The following is an 18978-nucleotide window of genomic DNA, read 5'->3' as shown; positions in this document are numbered from 1 at the left end:
TATAAAATGGGAGGCAACTGTCACGCTTCTCCGCTTAAAACCAACAACTTATAATGTGTGAAAGATCATAACCAATGAGCTGCCATGGAATCTACACTGTTGCTCATCTAGTCAAGTAAAACACTCTTTCTTGAAATAGAGAGATACGCGCAATTTATATTATCACCTAAAAATAAGGTTTTTATTAAGTAATGCAACTATTTCTTAAAGATTTCTATTAACATTCTTACCTGGTCCAGAATAAAAGAATTTTTATCATATCCGAAAGCAGGAATATATACAGTCATAAGTTTATAAGATATGTTCCATAAGTTTGTCACTGGTTACTGAGAGGTTGTCATGAAGTGACGTAGTGAAACGTAATAGATTCTCGTAAAGCGGATCCTATTGAGGAGCTGTCAATGTCGTACAGACTAAATAGGAAACCAAGTGTTGTTAACTCTCGCTTGTCGTTCTCGAACTATCTCTAAGTACGTCTCTACCATTAGGAAGTATAGGAAATGCCATACTTATGAAGCATATCTTTTAAACTTATGATATATTTCTCTTAGATTGGCAACAATTGACGTTTTAGAAGGGTTGTAATAAGATTTTGCAAATGGAATTCGAACAGCCGAATTTGTCAGCAATGCCAAGTAATTGCAGTCTTTTTTGAACGGGATGAACCCATCCTAACTTACTTAACAACGAAAAGGTATTTAAAACAACCTTGTAATGTCCTTGGATGAGATAACTCTAGCAAAAGCAAGAGACCTATCGATGTGTAGCAATCAAGGGGTTTTTCTACTTTGCCGTCTGTGTGGGTTCTCATGATACAAAAAGCCTCCAACGCAAACACCAAAATGCAGATAAGTCAGCTTTTAAGTTTTACCTCCCCTGTCTTTCGTTATTCATTTCATCGAAATAGTCCATTCATACATTGATATACCAACGTGTTATGGATTCTTACCTCTTACGTCCCGCAAGACATTTCTCTTAGGTACCCGTTCAGCTGATGAAAAGTGACTAGCAACCCCCCCCCCTTCCAACCTTGTGAATGAGAGGGAAATTCGTATTTTTTCTCTCTGCGCATGGGCGAAATTTCAAACCCTCCACTCGGAATTCCCCGGAGACATATAGTTCCTTCCCCACGCGACCTAGCTATTTCAACCTCGATTTACAACCGTCTCACATCCGCGGCTGCAACGCGTATTTGGTGCTCAGAATTTTGCCCTAGTTGAGAATCCATACTACGTTAGAATTTATCTATATCCATGATTTAAAAAAACATCAGGAAGCTCTCGTTTTGGAACTGCACCTACTGCTGGTATTTGCGTTTGCAAATGCAAGATGCTTTTACTTTGGAAAATTGCTGAAATATTAATAACCATGCAAGCGTAGGAAGATAGGAGTTATTGGCGCAATTAAATTGGGCTCGGAGAGCGCGGCAGTAACCCGGATCAAGATTAATTTTTAGACCAGAATGGTTAGGTCGTGGATAGAAAAGCATAACGTCGGTGTAATTATTCACGAAGGCTGTTAAAATAACTTCGTGCATGGAAGCCCCATATACTCCCTGATTCTCAAGCCGGCAAAGCTATTCCTTTCACGCTTTTAACGAGGGTAAGAAAGGTCAATTTCGTTGTGGTGTAAATTGTTTTAAACTCTGACTTTGCCTCCCATACTTATTATTCAATCATGGAAATCGTGCCTTTATGCGGCGCCTAGTTATGCATACGAAAGGAGAAACATTTTTTCGCCAGGGCCGACAGATCATCGCAATGTGTGGGGCAAGAGTAACGACAAAAGCCCAACTCGAGAAACGATCGAACACGATGTAATTCTACTTCTTAAACGGCGTCTGTCGTTACCATACGATAATTTCGCCACTTACAGATCTTGAACGAGAGATACGGAGCCCTATTCTCTCCTTATTGGTTTTATTTCGATTTAAAATTAATTTAAGGCGGAGCGAATTTGAAAATGTGGGCCAGGATTTTCTACTAAAACCCTCCTATCGACGACAATGATTAAATTTCATTAAGTTTTAAAAAAAAAGACTCGTTCGACTTATTATCGAGAGATGGAGCACAATTCCGTACCAATGATTATTTGAAGTACTCAATCGAGTTTGAACTCAACAAACACCTGTCTCCCTCAATGGCGACGAAAGATGTAGGTAGTTCCATAAGGCTACTTTCGTTCTTTACCAGAATAAAGATGGCTGTCTCAAATTATAATTTATCTGTTAGCAAATATAAGACATTTTATATTAAATCTGGACTACATTACCAAGAGAGTTGAGCAAAGAAAGAACATGGTTCTACGCATCTTAGTTGTGAAGTGCACTCTCTTATTGACTGTTAACTGTTTTCAGACTTGCATGAGGACAGTTAAGTTATAGATTTTTACCATTTAAGATAGCTTTCTTTATTCCAAAGTCTTGACGCTGAACTTTGTTTACTATACAGAGAGCACTTCATGTAAATAGTGTTAATTACATTAGTGTTTCTTTTTGTGTTAGAGATTATATCATAAACTATGACTACATGTTATCGTTATCCCTAATTATTTATACCGAATAAATATAGTTCTGTTTATAGACCATATCATCCATTCCAGCAGAGATGCAAACACCATAGTGGGCGATTATTTCCCTCGGGACAAGCACCGCTAGTAGTGACCTCGGGCTCCGTCTGGCGTTGGCTATTGGCGCGAGGGAAATAAATCAAGATGGCGGCGCCACCTGTGGGCGTTGGTTTCTCTGTAAGTAATAAATGAAATGTTCTATTGGTCATATCTACAACCATTTACATTAAGTGGCAAAGCGCAAAGTTTTTGCGGTGTATCTATTAATCCTGGGTACGCCCAAAAACTTTCTTAATAAAACTCTCACCTTCATGTAGTGGCGCGTAGTGATTAGTAGCTTCGTGTTTTTCCGTTCAATTTATTAATACTAACACCTCGTATTAAATTTTAATAGATTTTTAAAGTTTGCAATTTTTCGTGTACATAGCATTTTTCATTATGGCGTATATTTAGGTCGGTACATTAAGGATGTTCGTATTACAAATGATTCCGGATTTCATTTGGGGAGTTAACGAGATGGCATCTAATAAAAATAGATGATCTCGCCAGTTTAATTAAAAGGTAGAGTATTGGGTGTAAGACATCACGACTTTGTTAGTTTAAGCAAACGTGAAGGTGAAACGCTTCAAATTGGACGTCTTAGCGTCGAAGAATTAGGAGGGTGCGAGATTTAATGTTCGAAAACGAGAAATTTTCGGGCGCAAAGGTGTAATTTCTATCCATTTCAGAACGCCTTTTTCGCGCCAAACTTCTCCGAAATTAAATATTCCCCGATAAATAAATTAAAAACTCGATAAGGTGTTATTTTTCTCACATTAAGAGGGAGTGAGAGCAACGACTGGAATACGTGCGAGTCATGTTCAGGCTAATCAATTATCGCCTTCAAAACAGATTTTGTTTTAACAAGTTTAACATGGCTTCTAGCTCTTTGAACTTTCAAAAATTCAGTGGAAATTAAAGCTGATAAATTATTTATGCTCAGTTAGAACATAAGTTCGTATGTTATGTTCCATAAGTTTGTCACTAGTTACTGAGAGCTTGTCATGAAGTGACGTAGGTGAGGAGCTGTCAAAGGCTTAGCACAGACTAAATAGGAAGATGAACTGCAAGAGCGAGTGTAGTCCATTCTCACGTCGTTCTCGAACTAGTTCTCAGTAAGTCTCTAGTATAGGTAGTGTAATACTTATGGAACGTGTCTCATAAACTTATGATTAGAATAATAACCAAGCTTCACTTTATTCCATAAATAGATTTATTAATGAAAAAAACTTGTATAAATTAGTACGCTTTTCCATTGGTAGTTCCAGTTAAGAAGTGTTAAAATATCTTCCACTTCAACCTTACCTAAAATCTAAAAAATAAAATCTTACAAAGTTTTATTATTCTTAAAAATCAAGTTACGCTGATTTCGAAAATAAGTATATCTTCAAGGTTGGGTAATGAGCTTAATTTAAGATATGAAGGTCGCTTTGTAGACAACCGCATTTTAATTTTCACTGAACACTTTCTGTCCATTCTCAAAATACGACATTATAGCCTTCATTTGTTTCGAAAGTCACAAGCCTGGTTTTAACAAAAATAAGAGTGTTTTGCTAAGAGTCTGATTGCTAAGACTAGATCAAAGTCTACACTCGCGAATTTTGACATTCGAGACTTAATAATATTTTGCTATTTAAAAACCCTCAAAACAAAGGGTTATTTTTAACTGGCTTTTGTCAAGTTGCTAACGGCTCGAAGAAACGAAGAATGTAATTTTATGTTCAGGTCTGTAGCAAAGTCTTTATGAAATGAATTAATTCTATCGTTAATATCTTGATTATGTTAAAATTTAATAGAAATTTTATAATGTTGACAATTTATTAGGTTAAAGTCTTTTTAGTGTAAGCTTGGAAATAAGGATATTTTTTAAACTAGTCCATGGGGACCAGTTACCCCTAGCTTTTACAATAATAAACTGGTCCCAAGGACCAGTATCCCCCCTTCGTGAGTTTGAAACTAGTCCAAATAATTAATAAAGTGGTTTGGGACTTGTAAACCTGTCTTATTTTCAAGGCTGCTATAGCGTAGATATTACTAGGAAAGTAGGAATCTAGAGGCACCTATCATCAGGTGCAGGTACTAACGTAGAATCTATTCCGAAAACTAGAGACACCTGTCATCTGAAACGTCAAGTATTGAAAGATAAACCTCGATTAAAATTTTTCATTAAAATAAATACTTGCTAGTAAAAATATTCAAATCAATATTACAATTAATTAAAAAAAAATGTGTTTTAATAACGCGTCATCTCGTGCTCCAGATAGATGGTGCTTTAGAATTATTTCTGTTAAGTTTGAAGGGAATATACAAATTCAGTTTTAATTGCAATCGCAATAGGAAACTATTGGAACAATTAAATTAAGTTAAATTTTATTGACACCCTCTTTTAAAGTTTCCTTTGATGGAAATCTTTACGTTCTTTGTTGAAATCTATTTCTTAGTGACCATGCAATTTTATTCATTTGAAAACCTATCGCAATAGGACGATAGAAATGGGTCCTAGGAAATCTACATACTATGCACAGGGTTTTCGTTCTCCAAAACTTAAAACCTTGATCGTAAAATTGGGTTCTTGGAAAGGTACTGTACATATAAACCCAAATTGATAAACTTGTGCAAAATACTAATATTTAGGGGCCATTGGCAAAGGCGTTTGCGATAAACGTGCTTGACACTAATTGCCGAACAGAGGAACATACACCTTTTAGCAATGCCTTACTTAAAACAGAATTGCATTGCACTGGTTAGATTTAAATCTAATTAATCCATCACGATGAATAACACTGCTGCGGTAGTAAAATAACAGTTGACTCGACTTGCAGGAAGACTCTGTAGAGGGGAGTTTAAAGTATTACAAAAACGCATGCAACAATCCATTATAAAAAGACATTTTTACATATTTTTCACTCAGCTTGACCCAAACCTAAGACCATTAAACACATAATAACTGGAATAATATGCTAAAACCCCGTTCTTCAAATGGCATCGCCTGTCGTCGTTCCTAGCGGGAGAGTCGCAAAACGTTTCGACTTATAGATCATGTTATGGCTATGGTTTGAGTCGAAAAAGTTTCAATTTTGGTTGCGGCGTGGCGCTAGACAGACGCTGCCATAAAAGAACCACGCGCCGTATCTCCAATCCAGTCCGTGTATTTAATGGTCTTACCCCAAAGAACACTCTCTTTAATTTATGGAGGACTTATCATAAACACCCTGTATATCCTCCTACTTCCTAATGCTTACAAACACTTCCCTTTACCTTAATAACCCTTTTCATTAACAACACTTCTCCTGCATATATTCTCCCTGGGAAAGCCCAGAGGAAAAGCGTGTAAGCGCGGGACCAAAAGCGTACTTCAAGCTAATACATCATTGCTCTATTCAGCGCAACATAACAGAATAATATAGATGATACTGTTTAAATACGACAAAGACCACATATACTGACAGGCTGCCTGAGCGTAGAGTCATTATTTCGTTAACAATACACACGTTTGCACACTCGATATACGTCTACCCTACTAATATAAACCTGTTTTTATCCTCCAAGCACGGTTCGAAGTAACGAAGTTTCTGCTCGTACGTATATTACGTCTCTAGCTTGTGGCTAATATTTTTGCCTTTTCTTCATATTTCTTCGAAGTTTCGGTACTTTATCGCTTCAGGGTAAAATTTTAACTTCAGTTCAATGGTCTGCGTGGATAGAAAACGAGGTGTTTTTGTAATATATAAATTCACCGGCATTTGAAATTGGTACTTTAAAGATATTCATTTTACTTCCGAGACCCGCTGTATGAAATCTGAATTTAGGTAAGGGTTTTTCATTTTAACTTAGTAGACTTAAAGAAGCTAAGAAAAATATGTAGGACTCTAGCTACGGTGGATGAATTTTAAATTCAAAAGAAGTTGTACATATTTATAGGTAGCGAAACTAGGTCTGCATTTGAAATTTGCTTTCGAAATTATAGAAGGGTTAGTAAGCTTCAAACAATCAAAATAATGCTTTATCTTTTAGACTAGAAGAAAAGTTCCTTTTAATTTCTAAATTTGCCGGGTTTTATTGTCACGTGCTTTGTGAATCTAATAACATAGGTTAAGCCTTGGTTTTGATATTTGAATTTGCGCCCGCTTAGCTAATATCCTGATGGCCGATAGAAAAATAGCGGAAGCAGATAAGAATATTGCTACCGGCTTATGAAAATTGTTGCAAGCTTATGTCTCACCAGGCGTCGCTTTACGGGAATCTGAACCTTTCAGCTAAGTACTTAAAAGCAGGGAGGAGTAGAAATGGAGAAGCATTGTGAGGTGAACTATTATTCTATATTGCGTTAGATGAAGATTAATTTGGACCTTTATCACGTGGGTTACCGTTTGTATATGGAGCTACTATTTTGCGCCCTCAATGACTAATTTCAAAAATTTCTCCTACTTCTTGAGCAAATAGAGCCAACGAACCCTTTTTTTCCTCATAAAGATTCATCTGAGGAGGCCGTTCTCTGATGCGTGATAACCAAGTCTTCTAATACCTTCCATTGCCCCGTTGTCGGTCTAAAAAGAGAGTACAATTTTTCCTCCTTTTCACTTCTCCCTGTTTGTAGTTTAGCTCGTAGTATTCGTTTTCGAGCTTGTATTACTATCTAATAGAAATGTAAATATAATTTTCATAATGGGGATGTTGTATTTCAAGAGCAACACTCTTAAGGCCGAGCCTCCCCTAGATAATCACAAGAACCCGATAACAAATTTCGTATTGGTATTTTGAATCGAATGATTTTATCTTATCGATGTATTTGAAGGAAATCGTTTTTACGAAATTCTAAATTAAGCAATAAAGGACAAAAAACAAATTTTATAAATACGAGTTTAATATCCGAGAAAAACATTATTACGAATAGACACAACCAACAAATCTTTTGAATTTTCATAACGCTCAGATCTTGTTCTCGGGTTTTTAGGTGAGTAGGGGATAACCTGATTGGCTCGATTTTGCCATGCGCAGAACCTGTTTTACCCCAAGAGTCAGACTCTCTCGAGACTAGTCCAATCAGAAAAAAAGTTAATTTATTTCCGTCCGTCAACAACAGATGATGCTACAGGCAACCTTGTTAGTCACGTGATCCTATCCCTTAGATGGAGAGGAGACCCAGTCAACTTGTTTATTTGTTAGCTGGGTCCATTAAAAAACCTATTCGCTTTACAATCTTAATTACGTTTTGTCATTGACAATAAGATTCTATAATCAGTTTAGGGACTCAAAAATTAGACCATTTTGGTGCAATAGAAGAGGGTAGACATCCGACAGTATCGGGACACCTGGTCACTCTCTAAACCAGAAGTTTATGACTTCTTATCCTGGGAAGTATTGGACTCTAACCATATCCGGAACCATCTCTGTTAGCCAACTTCTTATTAGGTCCGATCACCGCGCCACCTACGGCATTTCCCTCATTTTGAATTAGCAGGCTGATTTAAGCTCCAGCAGCGGGCCAGAAACGAAACATTGGATTGTAATGGATTTTCAAAAGGGTTCTAGCCAGACGGCTTTTCAACGATTGGCGCTGAAGAAGTTTTGAACACGCCCCACAGTTTGTGTGCCACAGCCTCTCGGCGTGCGATTTTTTTCAGTAGATTAGATAGTTTTCCTAGTGGGGAGGAAAATTTCGATCCTCTTTTACGATTGCCATAGGCAATTTTGACTAGCAGGGATGGATACTATATAATGCCTTAGTGTCCGATACTTCCCAGGATAAGAAGTCATTAACTTCTGTCTAAACCCATAAGGCCTTTAGCGCAGCCTACGAAAAGCAAAATGGAAGGTAGTTTTGCACCCTTGTCTTTCTCTCTTAGTTACATCAAAATGGCCTATTGTACTGTCATGTAAATTATGCGTAAATTGTTTTAAATAATAGTAAAATATAATAGAGCCACCAACATCCCGTTTTTGTCGCTAAACTCTAACTACAATTAAGAACTTCCACTATCTAAAAGTATGTCAATGCCATCTCTTCTATATTCATTATTTAATTTGCTCGTCCTTTGCCATAGATTATCACTCACTCAAAACAACTTCGTTTAATCAGCAGAGAATATAACGGATATCCCCTCAAATCTCACGTGTACTCAAATTATCTGAAACCTTTTTTGTTTTCTTTGAAATTAACCGCACTCCATGTTTCGTTATAACTGTGATTCTAACTTCACTATCTTAGTTGTACTAACAGCCCCATTACGAAATAAAATGGGTTTAAAGTTACTTTAAGATAGCGTAAACGGAGGCTGTGATAATTAAATAACATAGATATGTGAAATTTATGTCTACAGAAAAAGTCTTTAACAAACGTTGGTATATCAACTTAAGAAATATTATATTTAGGACCAGTGCTTTAAATATTAGTGAAATCGGTTGAAACGTGTGGACGTGGTTTCAGAAAGATGTTTCTTTTTACTTTTCTGGCCGCCATTTTAAAAGATGGCGGAAAATCGAGCCCCAAAAGACATAACGCCTTTCTATATGATATAAGGAACCAGTGCATTAAATATTAGTGGAATCGGTTGAAACGTGCCAACTTTATTCCATAAGGAAAATTTAGGTTACGTTTCTGGCCGCCATTTTAAAATATGGCGGAAAATTTAGCCCCAAAATCCATAAAGTCAGTGTACAGATAGTACGGAATCGGTATACTAAATATTTATGAAATCCGCAGAAACGTTCAGACGTTATTCAAGGTTTTATACATTTATGACCACCATTTTTCAAGATGGCGGCAGATTAAAAAAATATTTCTTCTGGCGTGACTTTTATTCAAGAACAACGTCCCTGTAAAATTTCAGCCTTCTAGATGAAGTGGTTAGGGCTGGCCTCAGATTATCAGTAGTCACTCAGTCAAAACGTTTCACATGTATATTTAAGGCACTTTGAAATTATCACAGTTTTCATACATTACAAATCTGCTTGTAAATTCAATTCAGTTTGCCCGCGAACAAGTGCTAGTATTCATAACCTAGTACTATACCGTAGACCGTAAATCGTAAATATTTTTTGTTGGTCAAGAGACCACGTGTGGGTTTCCCTTCATACTTCGAGACTTCGTATTTAGCGATAAAAAGTGTCAACGTAGGAAATAGTGTATTTTTAATCTTTAAATTGTATCTGTACATGCTTTTATTAATTTTGAAAAAAGATTTCTCCTGATGAGCAGCGTAAGTTATTTTATTCTCTTATCTTCATATTAAATTTCAGAATGCCTTAATATGTTTCATATATCCATACAGAAAGTAGGCAATAATTTAAAATAATCGCAGAGAGCAATGTTCAAATTTTTACAAGATATTTAACGTCAAAGACGTAAAGGTTGTTTTTTATATTGTTTTATTTCTTTTAGTTGACGTGACTCTTCGAAGAAATCCATTTTAAATTTCATCAAGCGAGACCAACATTTCTTTACAAGTCGACTTTGTACATTTTACGTCATTTTGAATCCGGTGGAAAATAATTATTTATTAATTTGTCAAAAGACTTCGAAGGATGGTCAGCGTGCGTCTCATTCGATTTTGCCTTGGAGTTATCATTCCTTTGGCGCTTATTCCTATAGCAACTATCGAAGGAAAAGTAAGTGAATTAATTTATAAAATATGTACATTAAAGTTCAATATTTTTGGTTTTAATAACATATTTGTAAGTTTAGTAATTGTAACTCTATCAAAATGAAGTTACATTGACCTTGGTTAGAATCCTGTACGTAACGCGCTGTAGCCTGACTGTCATAAACGTTTTAGCATACCAGCTGACGTTAGATAGCCAATAGAAGCAACAGTCAGAAAGTGGGATAGTATTGGAGCGCGGGCTATATGTGGTTCATGAAAATATAATTACTAACAGCTGTTATACTAGGGGAGCACTTGAGTATGAGGGCTACAACTTTGCGCGCTTTGCTACAGCTATGATGACCAAAAATCAAAAATAAAACGTCATGAAGCCGAGTGCTGATTGGTCCAGTGAAGAACTTTGAGAGAAAGCTCGATTTTTGCGTTGTTAACAATATTCTGGGTACAATCGGAGGCTGATAACATCCCAAAACCTCACCATCCCTTTTTTAATCTCATTATGTAGTATCATAGATGATTAAGCGTGGAGGGACAATATAGGGCTATTAAATTACACTCTTTTGAAAGGCAAGGTTAAAACCTAAACTCATGAAAACAAAGATTACCCATATGACTTAATAACTTACTAGTTCGTTATAGACAATCATCTATTTTTCAATTTCTTTATTATTGTACTCGTTAAGTTTCTTCAAAAACGATTGACACTTTCAGGAAGCAAAATGCGCCTACGTTATGATTCTGATGGCTTTGTTCTGGGTAACGGAACCCGTTCCAATACCGGTGACGGCTCTTTTGCCTGTCATTTTGTTTCCTCTCTTTGACATTCTTAGCACCGCCGAAGCATGCGCGCCTTACATGTCCGTAAGTAAAACCATGGTTTCTACATTTCTTAAAGAGTCATTGAATTAGTCCTGATATATTTGTACAATTACTTGTTATTCACAGTCGACAAATATGATTTTTGTCGCTGGTCTCATTATGGCTGTGGCGATAGAACATTGTAACTTGCATAAACGTATCGCTCTAAAGGTGCTTCTTACTGTGGGCACTAGTACGAAAAGGTATTACCGTATTACTTTCCATTGAAATATATGTACTTTTCTAAGTTTCTCGATCTTGTAGGCTTCTTGTGGGCTTCATGGCTAGCACCGCTGTTCTTTCAATGTGGATTAGTAACACCGCCACGACCGCTATGATGGTCCCCATTCTAGACGCTGTCATATTCGAAATACAGAAAGATCAAAAACTCAATGAAGGTAATTGCTATTTTTGCCGTATTATAAGGAAATCACAGTAGGCCATGATTACTGGTTCGTGTAAATAAACCTTGGAGGAGAGGGTGGTATTGAGTAGAAATTTCCGCAACCTCCGTATCCAATCGAAGTCCTCCCAGCATCCGCTTCCCCATCTCCAGTAAAATTAAAGCCTAGTTCTGTTACAAATGGTTAAATGAAATGGGAAAACGTCTTACCGTTTGGCCAACAAAGTACACTATCAAAGCCAATAGGGCTAGGTTAGATGTGTTTTGGGTACATTGAAATAGCTCCAAATATCCAAAATCGAACATAAGCATTCAAAAGTTTCTAGGTAAGGGAAATGAGGAAAATAATTTAAAAAAAATACTGTGTTTTTAATTCCAGAAAAACATGACTCATTGGAAATGAATACTTTTAAAGATTCAGAAAATAACGTAGCGACAGGTAAAGTTGAAGTTTCGACAATAGCTCTTGTTGAAAATGGACAGCCACCAAGCAAAAGGTACCCTCAATAGTTGCTATGAACGCTTTGGTGTAGTAGGATCTAATTTTTTTCAATTCAATTAAAAACCAGCACGAAGTCGAACAAAATGGAGGAAACGATGCGAATGTTAAGAAAAGGTCTTTTTCTAAGCGTTGCGTATTCGGCTAACATTGGAGGTACCGGCACTTTGATCGGAACGGGACCCAACTTGGTAATTCAAGGAGTTCTTAACAAGTTCGTCATTTCCTCTAAAATTGGTATTTGCTTTGAAAAAATTAAAAGCAGACTTATTTAGTAAATATTCTTTATCAATAGTATCAGTTTATACTAAGTGTATTTTCGGTAATCCCTTGGTTGAAGTGGGGTTGGTTAGCTCTTATGTTTACAGGATTTGATAGGCGTGGTGTAATTTAATCTACTATATTTAATGTAAACAATTCTCTCAATTGTGAATATTTAATGCGAACCCGTTTTTTCTTATTTTCGCCATCGACTTACACTTTAAAATATTGCTAACAAATGGCAGCACATTTTAATTTAAAAATGAAAGTCATCAATTTAACATTATGTAACTTAAATTTAATTAATAACCTTTCTTGTTTACTGAAAATCGAAATTTTGGCTTAGTTCTTATATATATATATATCCAAATCTGATTTCAAGTAGTTACAAAGAAAAACACGTTAGATCGAAGTCAGATGTGATTCAGTACAAATGAAACCCTTTTAAGCCTCAAAAACGTTCTACGAAATGTCATTTGAAGTAGTTATTGAGAAAACACTTTCGGTACACAACTAGAATAAGGAAATTGAATTGCAATTATGGATAATATAGACTTGTCCAAGGCCTAACAGTTTATTTGATGTTTGCCTTACTTTGTTTATTGTGAAATAGAAGTAATGGAATTATTCCCAATTTAGGAAATATCCACAATCAAATGAAATTACTTTTGCAACATGGATGATGTATGCTATACCTGGGATGTTAGTTTGCCTCATCGTGGCGTGGGCCTGCATATTTTTCATGTTTCTTCGAAAAGGGTAAATAAATTAAATAACAGCCCATATGTTATGCCCACAACAACGGCAACTCCAAATCACCGATTAACTATTGACGTTACATAATCACACCTAGATAAAAAATTTCATAATTGCGTATATTACATGAAATATACGAAGTTTTAATTATAAAATTGAATTGAATCAGGTCCAAATCCGAGACGAAAGAAACTTCGAGCTCAGTTCGAGAAGTTCTGTCTAGAAAATACGACGAATTGGGTCCCATCAGGTTAGAAGTAATATTTTATACAGTTTTATTGAATGTTAGAAGTGCATTTGAAAAATCCCCGTTCAACCTTTACGGCAAGATTACATAATTCATAACTTAAACGCAATCTAAAATTTGATATCACTTCATAATGAAGATGACAAAATCTCTGTTTTGGAGTGTCATAATTCTGGTTTTACATGGGATTCTAAGGGAGAATTTGTGTCGTAGCCCACATTGTCGTGGCTCGAGAAAATAATAAATTATCAAAACATAGCGCTCTCTATACCCCGGGTTTAAATATGTTTGGTCATCATAGTTTTCCGGTTTCTTGCTTTTACGCACAGTATACCTTTGTGGTGTGGGGCGGTAAATATTCTTAGGCGATTACGTTTCGAAATTGTTCTTAACATTTTGCAATCCAGGCCACCTTTTTTGAGTTATGTTATGAGTGTTTTACGGATGACCCTGTAATTTAATTAGCATTGTCTTTCAGTTTCTTATCTAATTTTTATTTAATCTTGATAAAAGTCATTTCTGGAATATCTTAAAGAAACGTAGACTATATTGTAGGTGCAAAAGCGTAGATTAGATATAAGTTGGGCTAAATCTGATACCTGGCATTTGTACCTAAACTAAAAAAATGAGTGTACGAAATTTAATGATCATTAATATATTCTCTTCTTTCGTTAAGATTCCAAGAAGGTGCTGTGATTTTTATCTTCGTGGTGTTAATACTCCTCTTATTCCTACAAGATCCAAAGTTCATTAAAGGATGGGCTCCGCTTATAGCGACAGTTGCGTAAGTACAGTCAATATTTTATGACCACAAGTATTTTATTTTCTTTTGCAATTGGGTCCCTTAGAGGGTTACGGAAAGGACATGATTAATCACGTTTCAGTTTGTGATTAATCAGAAAAGAACATGAGGTTTAATTGGGAAGGAAGGGGGTTTGGGGTTAAGACACGTCACTTCAGGCGGACACGGGGCAGTTGGTACGTATAGGAAAGGATCACCGACGTATGTAGTGTTCCCTCATACTTTGTCGCCCAGAAGCTTGCCTTACACGAGTGCAATTTATTGTTAGAACGAAAACTAAAATACTGAATTGCCCACATACAGAGACGTAGTAGTAGCGAAGTCGTGATAATTGGTTACTGGTACCAAGGGCTTGTTGTGCTAAAGCAAACTTGATTAACAATAGAAACTAATATTAAATCTTGTCAGAAAAGTTAGTCTTGATCAAGTGCTATTAGTCGCGCTAAATATTTATATATTTCCCCTCAAATGTATTAAGTTAAATTATTAATTCGATCGCTATTAATTTGTGTACGCCAACATAAATAAATTCTTTTTATTGCAGAGTTAAGGACGCTACTCCGGCATTGGCGGCTTGCATTTTTCTCTTCCTTATTCCATCAAATCCACGAAAGCTTAGCACCAGTCCTCCCTTATTAGACTGGAAAACTGTTCAACAGAAAGTGCCCTGGGGAATTATCATTCTCCTAGGTGGCGGCTTTTCTATGGCACAAGGATTTGAAGTAAGAAAGCTCAGTTATCTCAATAATCAATATTTAGATTATTACGTCGTTGTTGCAATTTATGGATATAACTTTGATATAGCATAAATTCATAATCTACTATTAAGTTTATATGTTTAAATGGGATCTACAGAGGACTAGTCTGTCCCCCACTGCTTGATGATAAATTATATGAGACACTACCGCCATGAAGCCTTTCATTTGGTCGTGCGTCAAGGGGCTATTCACTAATATTAATTTTCCTTAATTTTTGGTGATTTCCATTGATGCTATTAAAAGAGATAGGGATTCATTGGTGATTTTAAAATAGATGGTGATTAACGGTTGCGTCTGGGCTACATGTAATCATTGAGGGGCTACTCACTAAAAGCTCATTTTCAATTTTAGAAGGGATTGTGAGTAAAGGTTACGGGTAATCAACTTAATACCATTATAGGTAGCGCGTCGAGGGCCTACTCACTAAAAAACGGAGTTTTTATTACTGGATTTTAAATTAGATGAGAATTGAGGGTTGTGTAAACGCTGTAAAGTTCACAATATGACTATTTCTATTCATATACAAATACCATACCATAACACGTAGATTGAACGAAAAGATTTTCATGACTTGTTATATTTTGGACTCCTTTTCCCGCATTATGTAGTTCGGGAAGAAGCTCTATATAGGTGCCAGTGGCATGTACAATACACCCTCTGTAGTCGTGAAATATGATCTACGATAAAGCGAAGCTCCTTGCTGCTTTTTATGTTACTCTGAAAGCTTCAAACATCCTGATCAAAGACTAAAGTAAAACATACGGAAAATGAATGAAAAAAAAAACCCACAGCGTTTAGATAATCAACTAATAATTTCATTGTGAAACTAGTGTAAACTAGTTTTATTAAGTAATATATGCCAATGAAATGATGATAAAACATTGTGTCAGTGTGTTTAAAGAAATTTATTTTTTCTTCATTTACATATTAAAATTATCGAACTCGTGGTCTAATGTTTTTGGCTAATTTGCTCCGGAGCAAGTAATTTTTCTAAATCACCGTTTTTCAACTTTTACTTCTTTGGTTGCTTTTCTAAAGTGATGAAGTCGTTGCTTGGGAGGATCGATGGGTGTAATTGTTGGTTCTGTCATTGATGATGATAGGGGAGCCAAAATAGAAACAGTGGCCGGTATTGACAGTTGCGAAGTTGGGCTCAAAGCGGTTAAAAATATGGAGGCAAGATGGTCTTCTTCCTCGGTTACTGCCAGGTCTAGTTTCTCCACCTTGGAAATTAAATGAATTGAATACACTAGGATCATGATTGGATTTATTTTTTCTTAAAATCATACCTTAATAACTTGGGTTAAGCCACCCAATGACTGCTTTATCTTCCCAATGTTTGGGTGGTAACAAAGTGATACTTCAATGGTGCAAGATTCGGGAAAAGATTGAATGTTAACCCAAAAACCGTTACGATACTTCCGAAAAATAACCTCGAAGGTTCGGAATGAGGCTGAGAGTGCAGACACATTCTGGGCGTCCCGGTTTTGCTTCTAAGGTTGCTGCATGGAAGAAAGTATGGAAGGCTGACTCCCCCCTTTGGGCTGTGAAAGGTGGTTTAGAAGTAGCTACAGATTCGCCCTCTGTCCGTCGACTATCATACTAAAAGAAAGTTGCTTATCAAAAAAGGCGGAATTTTTAAATCTTCTAATCAAAAAAAGTCAACAAATGGTATCAACAGTTCTTATTTGGAAGAAAATGAATAAGTTCAGCTAGGTGGACTTAGAGTCAGTATTGAATTTTGTTATCTCGAAAAATTGGGATTTGTACTGTTGAAAATCACACTCAAGCTTTTGAAAGTTAATATATTAATATGTTTGTAATGGTAATTAGAACTGATTAATTACGTCAGTGGTGACCAAAGTTCAATCGGTCTAGACATTTTTACAGTACTTAGAGAATATAATTGTATACCAAATCGTATTAAAGTGGCGTGAACTTAGGTTTATAAAAGTTCCAAGGATATTTGTCTCATAGGTGTACTATAACAATATCTTCTTTCATCGTGTACGTCATAGTTACTATAATATTAAATTACGATTTATTTTCGGCATATTGAAATTAGAGAGAGTTTAATTCTTTGGAAACGTTTTTAATAAAACTTACTTTCAATACGACAGTAGGCTTACGAATTATTTAGTTATTCCTATTATTATTCCTTGATCTCATAAGTGTACTACAACGATATCTTTTTTCATAGTGTACGTCATAGTGACGAATATTAAATTACGATTGATTTTGGCAGAGAATGAGAATCGGATTTAAATTTTTTGGCACGTTTGTAATAAAACCCTTACTTTCTTTACGACAAAGCCTTACGATTTCTTTATTTAATTCCTATATGAAAATCGATGTTGTGATTTAAGAAAATACATAATTGGTTTAAATAAAAATACTTTATTTCGTAAGAAAAGCATAACACATTCCATATTTTCAATTCCTTCCCTTTGAGTAATGCGCAATATTTATTGTAAATCGGTTTTGCATGTGTGCAAGACTACACGTACAATGTATATGCAAGAGTATAGTGTATAATTTATTTTTTTTATTTTTAAAAGAAATCCAAGCTTTCCGAATGGGTGAAAGATCAATTAACCGGACTGAACTTCATGAGTGTGGACGCCTTACTCATTGTTTTGTCAGTTGTGACAGCTGGACTAACTGAGTTAACCAGTAACGTTGCCACCGCCACAGCTTTCCTACCAGTTGTGGCTGATCTGGTAAATAGCATTCACATTCACGTTTCATTATTTTTAGAAAAAAAACATATTTATTAATCACAAATATTTTCATTCCAGGCGGTTGCGTTATATGTACATCCGTTGTTTTTCATGTTACCCGTGGCAATAGCTTGTTCTTTCGCGTTCATGCTTCCAATTGCCACGCCACCAAACGCAATTGTATACGAAGCTGCTGGAATGAAAACCAAAGACATGGTAATCGGAGCTCTTGTTATAAAATATCTGCTTTATTGCAATTGGTGTATTTGATCGATGAAAACGTTAATTCAATCTGATCGAACTAAGAAAACTATTCTATCTGACATTTTTTGAGGTGTCTTCAATCTAGCGTTTCATGTGCGACCTCTAGCCTTCGAAGAGCACTGTGGCTCAGCCGCATAACCACGTTTACCACTTTTGTTCAACCAAACATAAGTCTAGTAGAAATTGCCTAAAATATTGTTCATCGATACACGGTTCTATTTGATACATTTTGAAATAAATTTCATTTCTCGAAAATCGAGATAGTTAGGTTTTGGCGGATCAAAGGCTTAACACTGTTAAGTTCAACGATAGGTCATCTTAATTTCTATATACTGAAGTTGAGCAAATGAGAAAATTCGATCATTTCGAATTGGCATCGAATTCGATCACCGAAAAATTCGATCAGCCCCTGATTAAAATAAACTTTTATTTGGTTTTTAAATGAAAATATTACTAGCAAATACAAACTTTTTCATCATGATTCAATTTCAGGCTATACCTGGGTTTGTGATGAACATACTCTGTTGTGCAGTCTCTATCGCTAGTGTCAACACTATTGGCGTACTTTTATTTAATTTGAGAACGTACCCGCCTTGGCTTCAAACATCTACGAATACAACGAGCAGTATAATAGACGTGGTTATGACGACTGTATTGCCAACTGTAACGACCCCTTAACATCACGAGTCAATTGATGCTTGTTAGAAAATGGGTCAGATCGGATTACATTTGTAGGAGGACGTGTTTTCGTATATACGAAGGAAAAGCTCAATTTTTATAAAAGTTTTATTTTGTTTTAATAAATGTCTATTTACATTTCTACAATATTAATCTTTATTAATTGAGTCAATCACTATGACACCTACCATTGCCGTATTGCAATATTTCTTAAAGGGATACACCGGGTTAGAATGTTTTCTAATCAATGATAAGAGCGTAGAAAGTAATGAACATACCAATTGTATCCACGTTTCTATCTACAATATTGAAGAAGATACAAGTAATTGAGTTAATTAATGGCCACTACGCGTTAGGCTATTCCGTGAAGCACTGGGGACTATCCCTATAGGACAACTAGTACCACCTGACGGATTCGTCAAATAGTGGTACTCCCCAGTGCTGCACGGGAAGCATAACATGTTGTGTTCATTACGCAACATTACGGGAACTTAATTTTTATTTTAAATAGAAATATATTT

General features: G+C 35.8%; 1 protein-coding gene and 1 long non-coding RNA gene across 2 annotated transcripts; one reads left to right on the top strand and one right to left on the bottom strand.

Moving 5' to 3' along the window:
- Nucleotides 1-10076: 10076 nt before the first annotated feature.
- Nucleotides 10077-18606, top strand: LOC149709069 (Na(+)/dicarboxylate cotransporter 3-like). Its single transcript, XM_089864515.1, has 13 exons — nucleotides 10077-10215; nucleotides 10923-11072; nucleotides 11157-11272; nucleotides 11334-11467; nucleotides 11852-11969; nucleotides 12042-12185; nucleotides 12872-12991; nucleotides 13158-13238; nucleotides 13912-14019; nucleotides 14582-14759; nucleotides 17354-17515; nucleotides 17594-17731; nucleotides 18272-18606. The coding sequence occupies exons 1-13, from the start codon at nucleotides 10132-10134 to the stop codon at nucleotides 18455-18457; spliced, it is 1719 nt and encodes a 572-aa protein (XP_089720641.1). The 5' UTR covers nucleotides 10077-10131; the 3' UTR covers nucleotides 18458-18606.
- On the bottom strand, nucleotides 15677-16306 carry LOC149709070 (uncharacterized). Its single transcript, XR_016381283.1, has 2 exons — nucleotides 16085-16306; nucleotides 15677-16018 (listed from the first exon to the last, which is right to left on the bottom strand). It is a non-coding gene; the product is annotated as an uncharacterized LOC149709070 (long non-coding RNA).
- Nucleotides 18607-18978: the final 372 nt, after the last annotated feature.

The sequence above is a fragment of the Phalangium opilio genome, unplaced genomic scaffold (assembly GCF_054372755.1).
Source record: "Phalangium opilio isolate 3A_F unplaced genomic scaffold, DU_Popi_V2 ptg000013l_1, whole genome shotgun sequence".
In the NCBI taxonomy this organism is placed as follows: domain Eukaryota; kingdom Metazoa; phylum Arthropoda; class Arachnida; order Opiliones; family Phalangiidae; genus Phalangium; species Phalangium opilio.
Note: the sequence above shows the minus strand (reverse complement) of the source record. Positions and strands in the feature narration are given on the sequence as shown.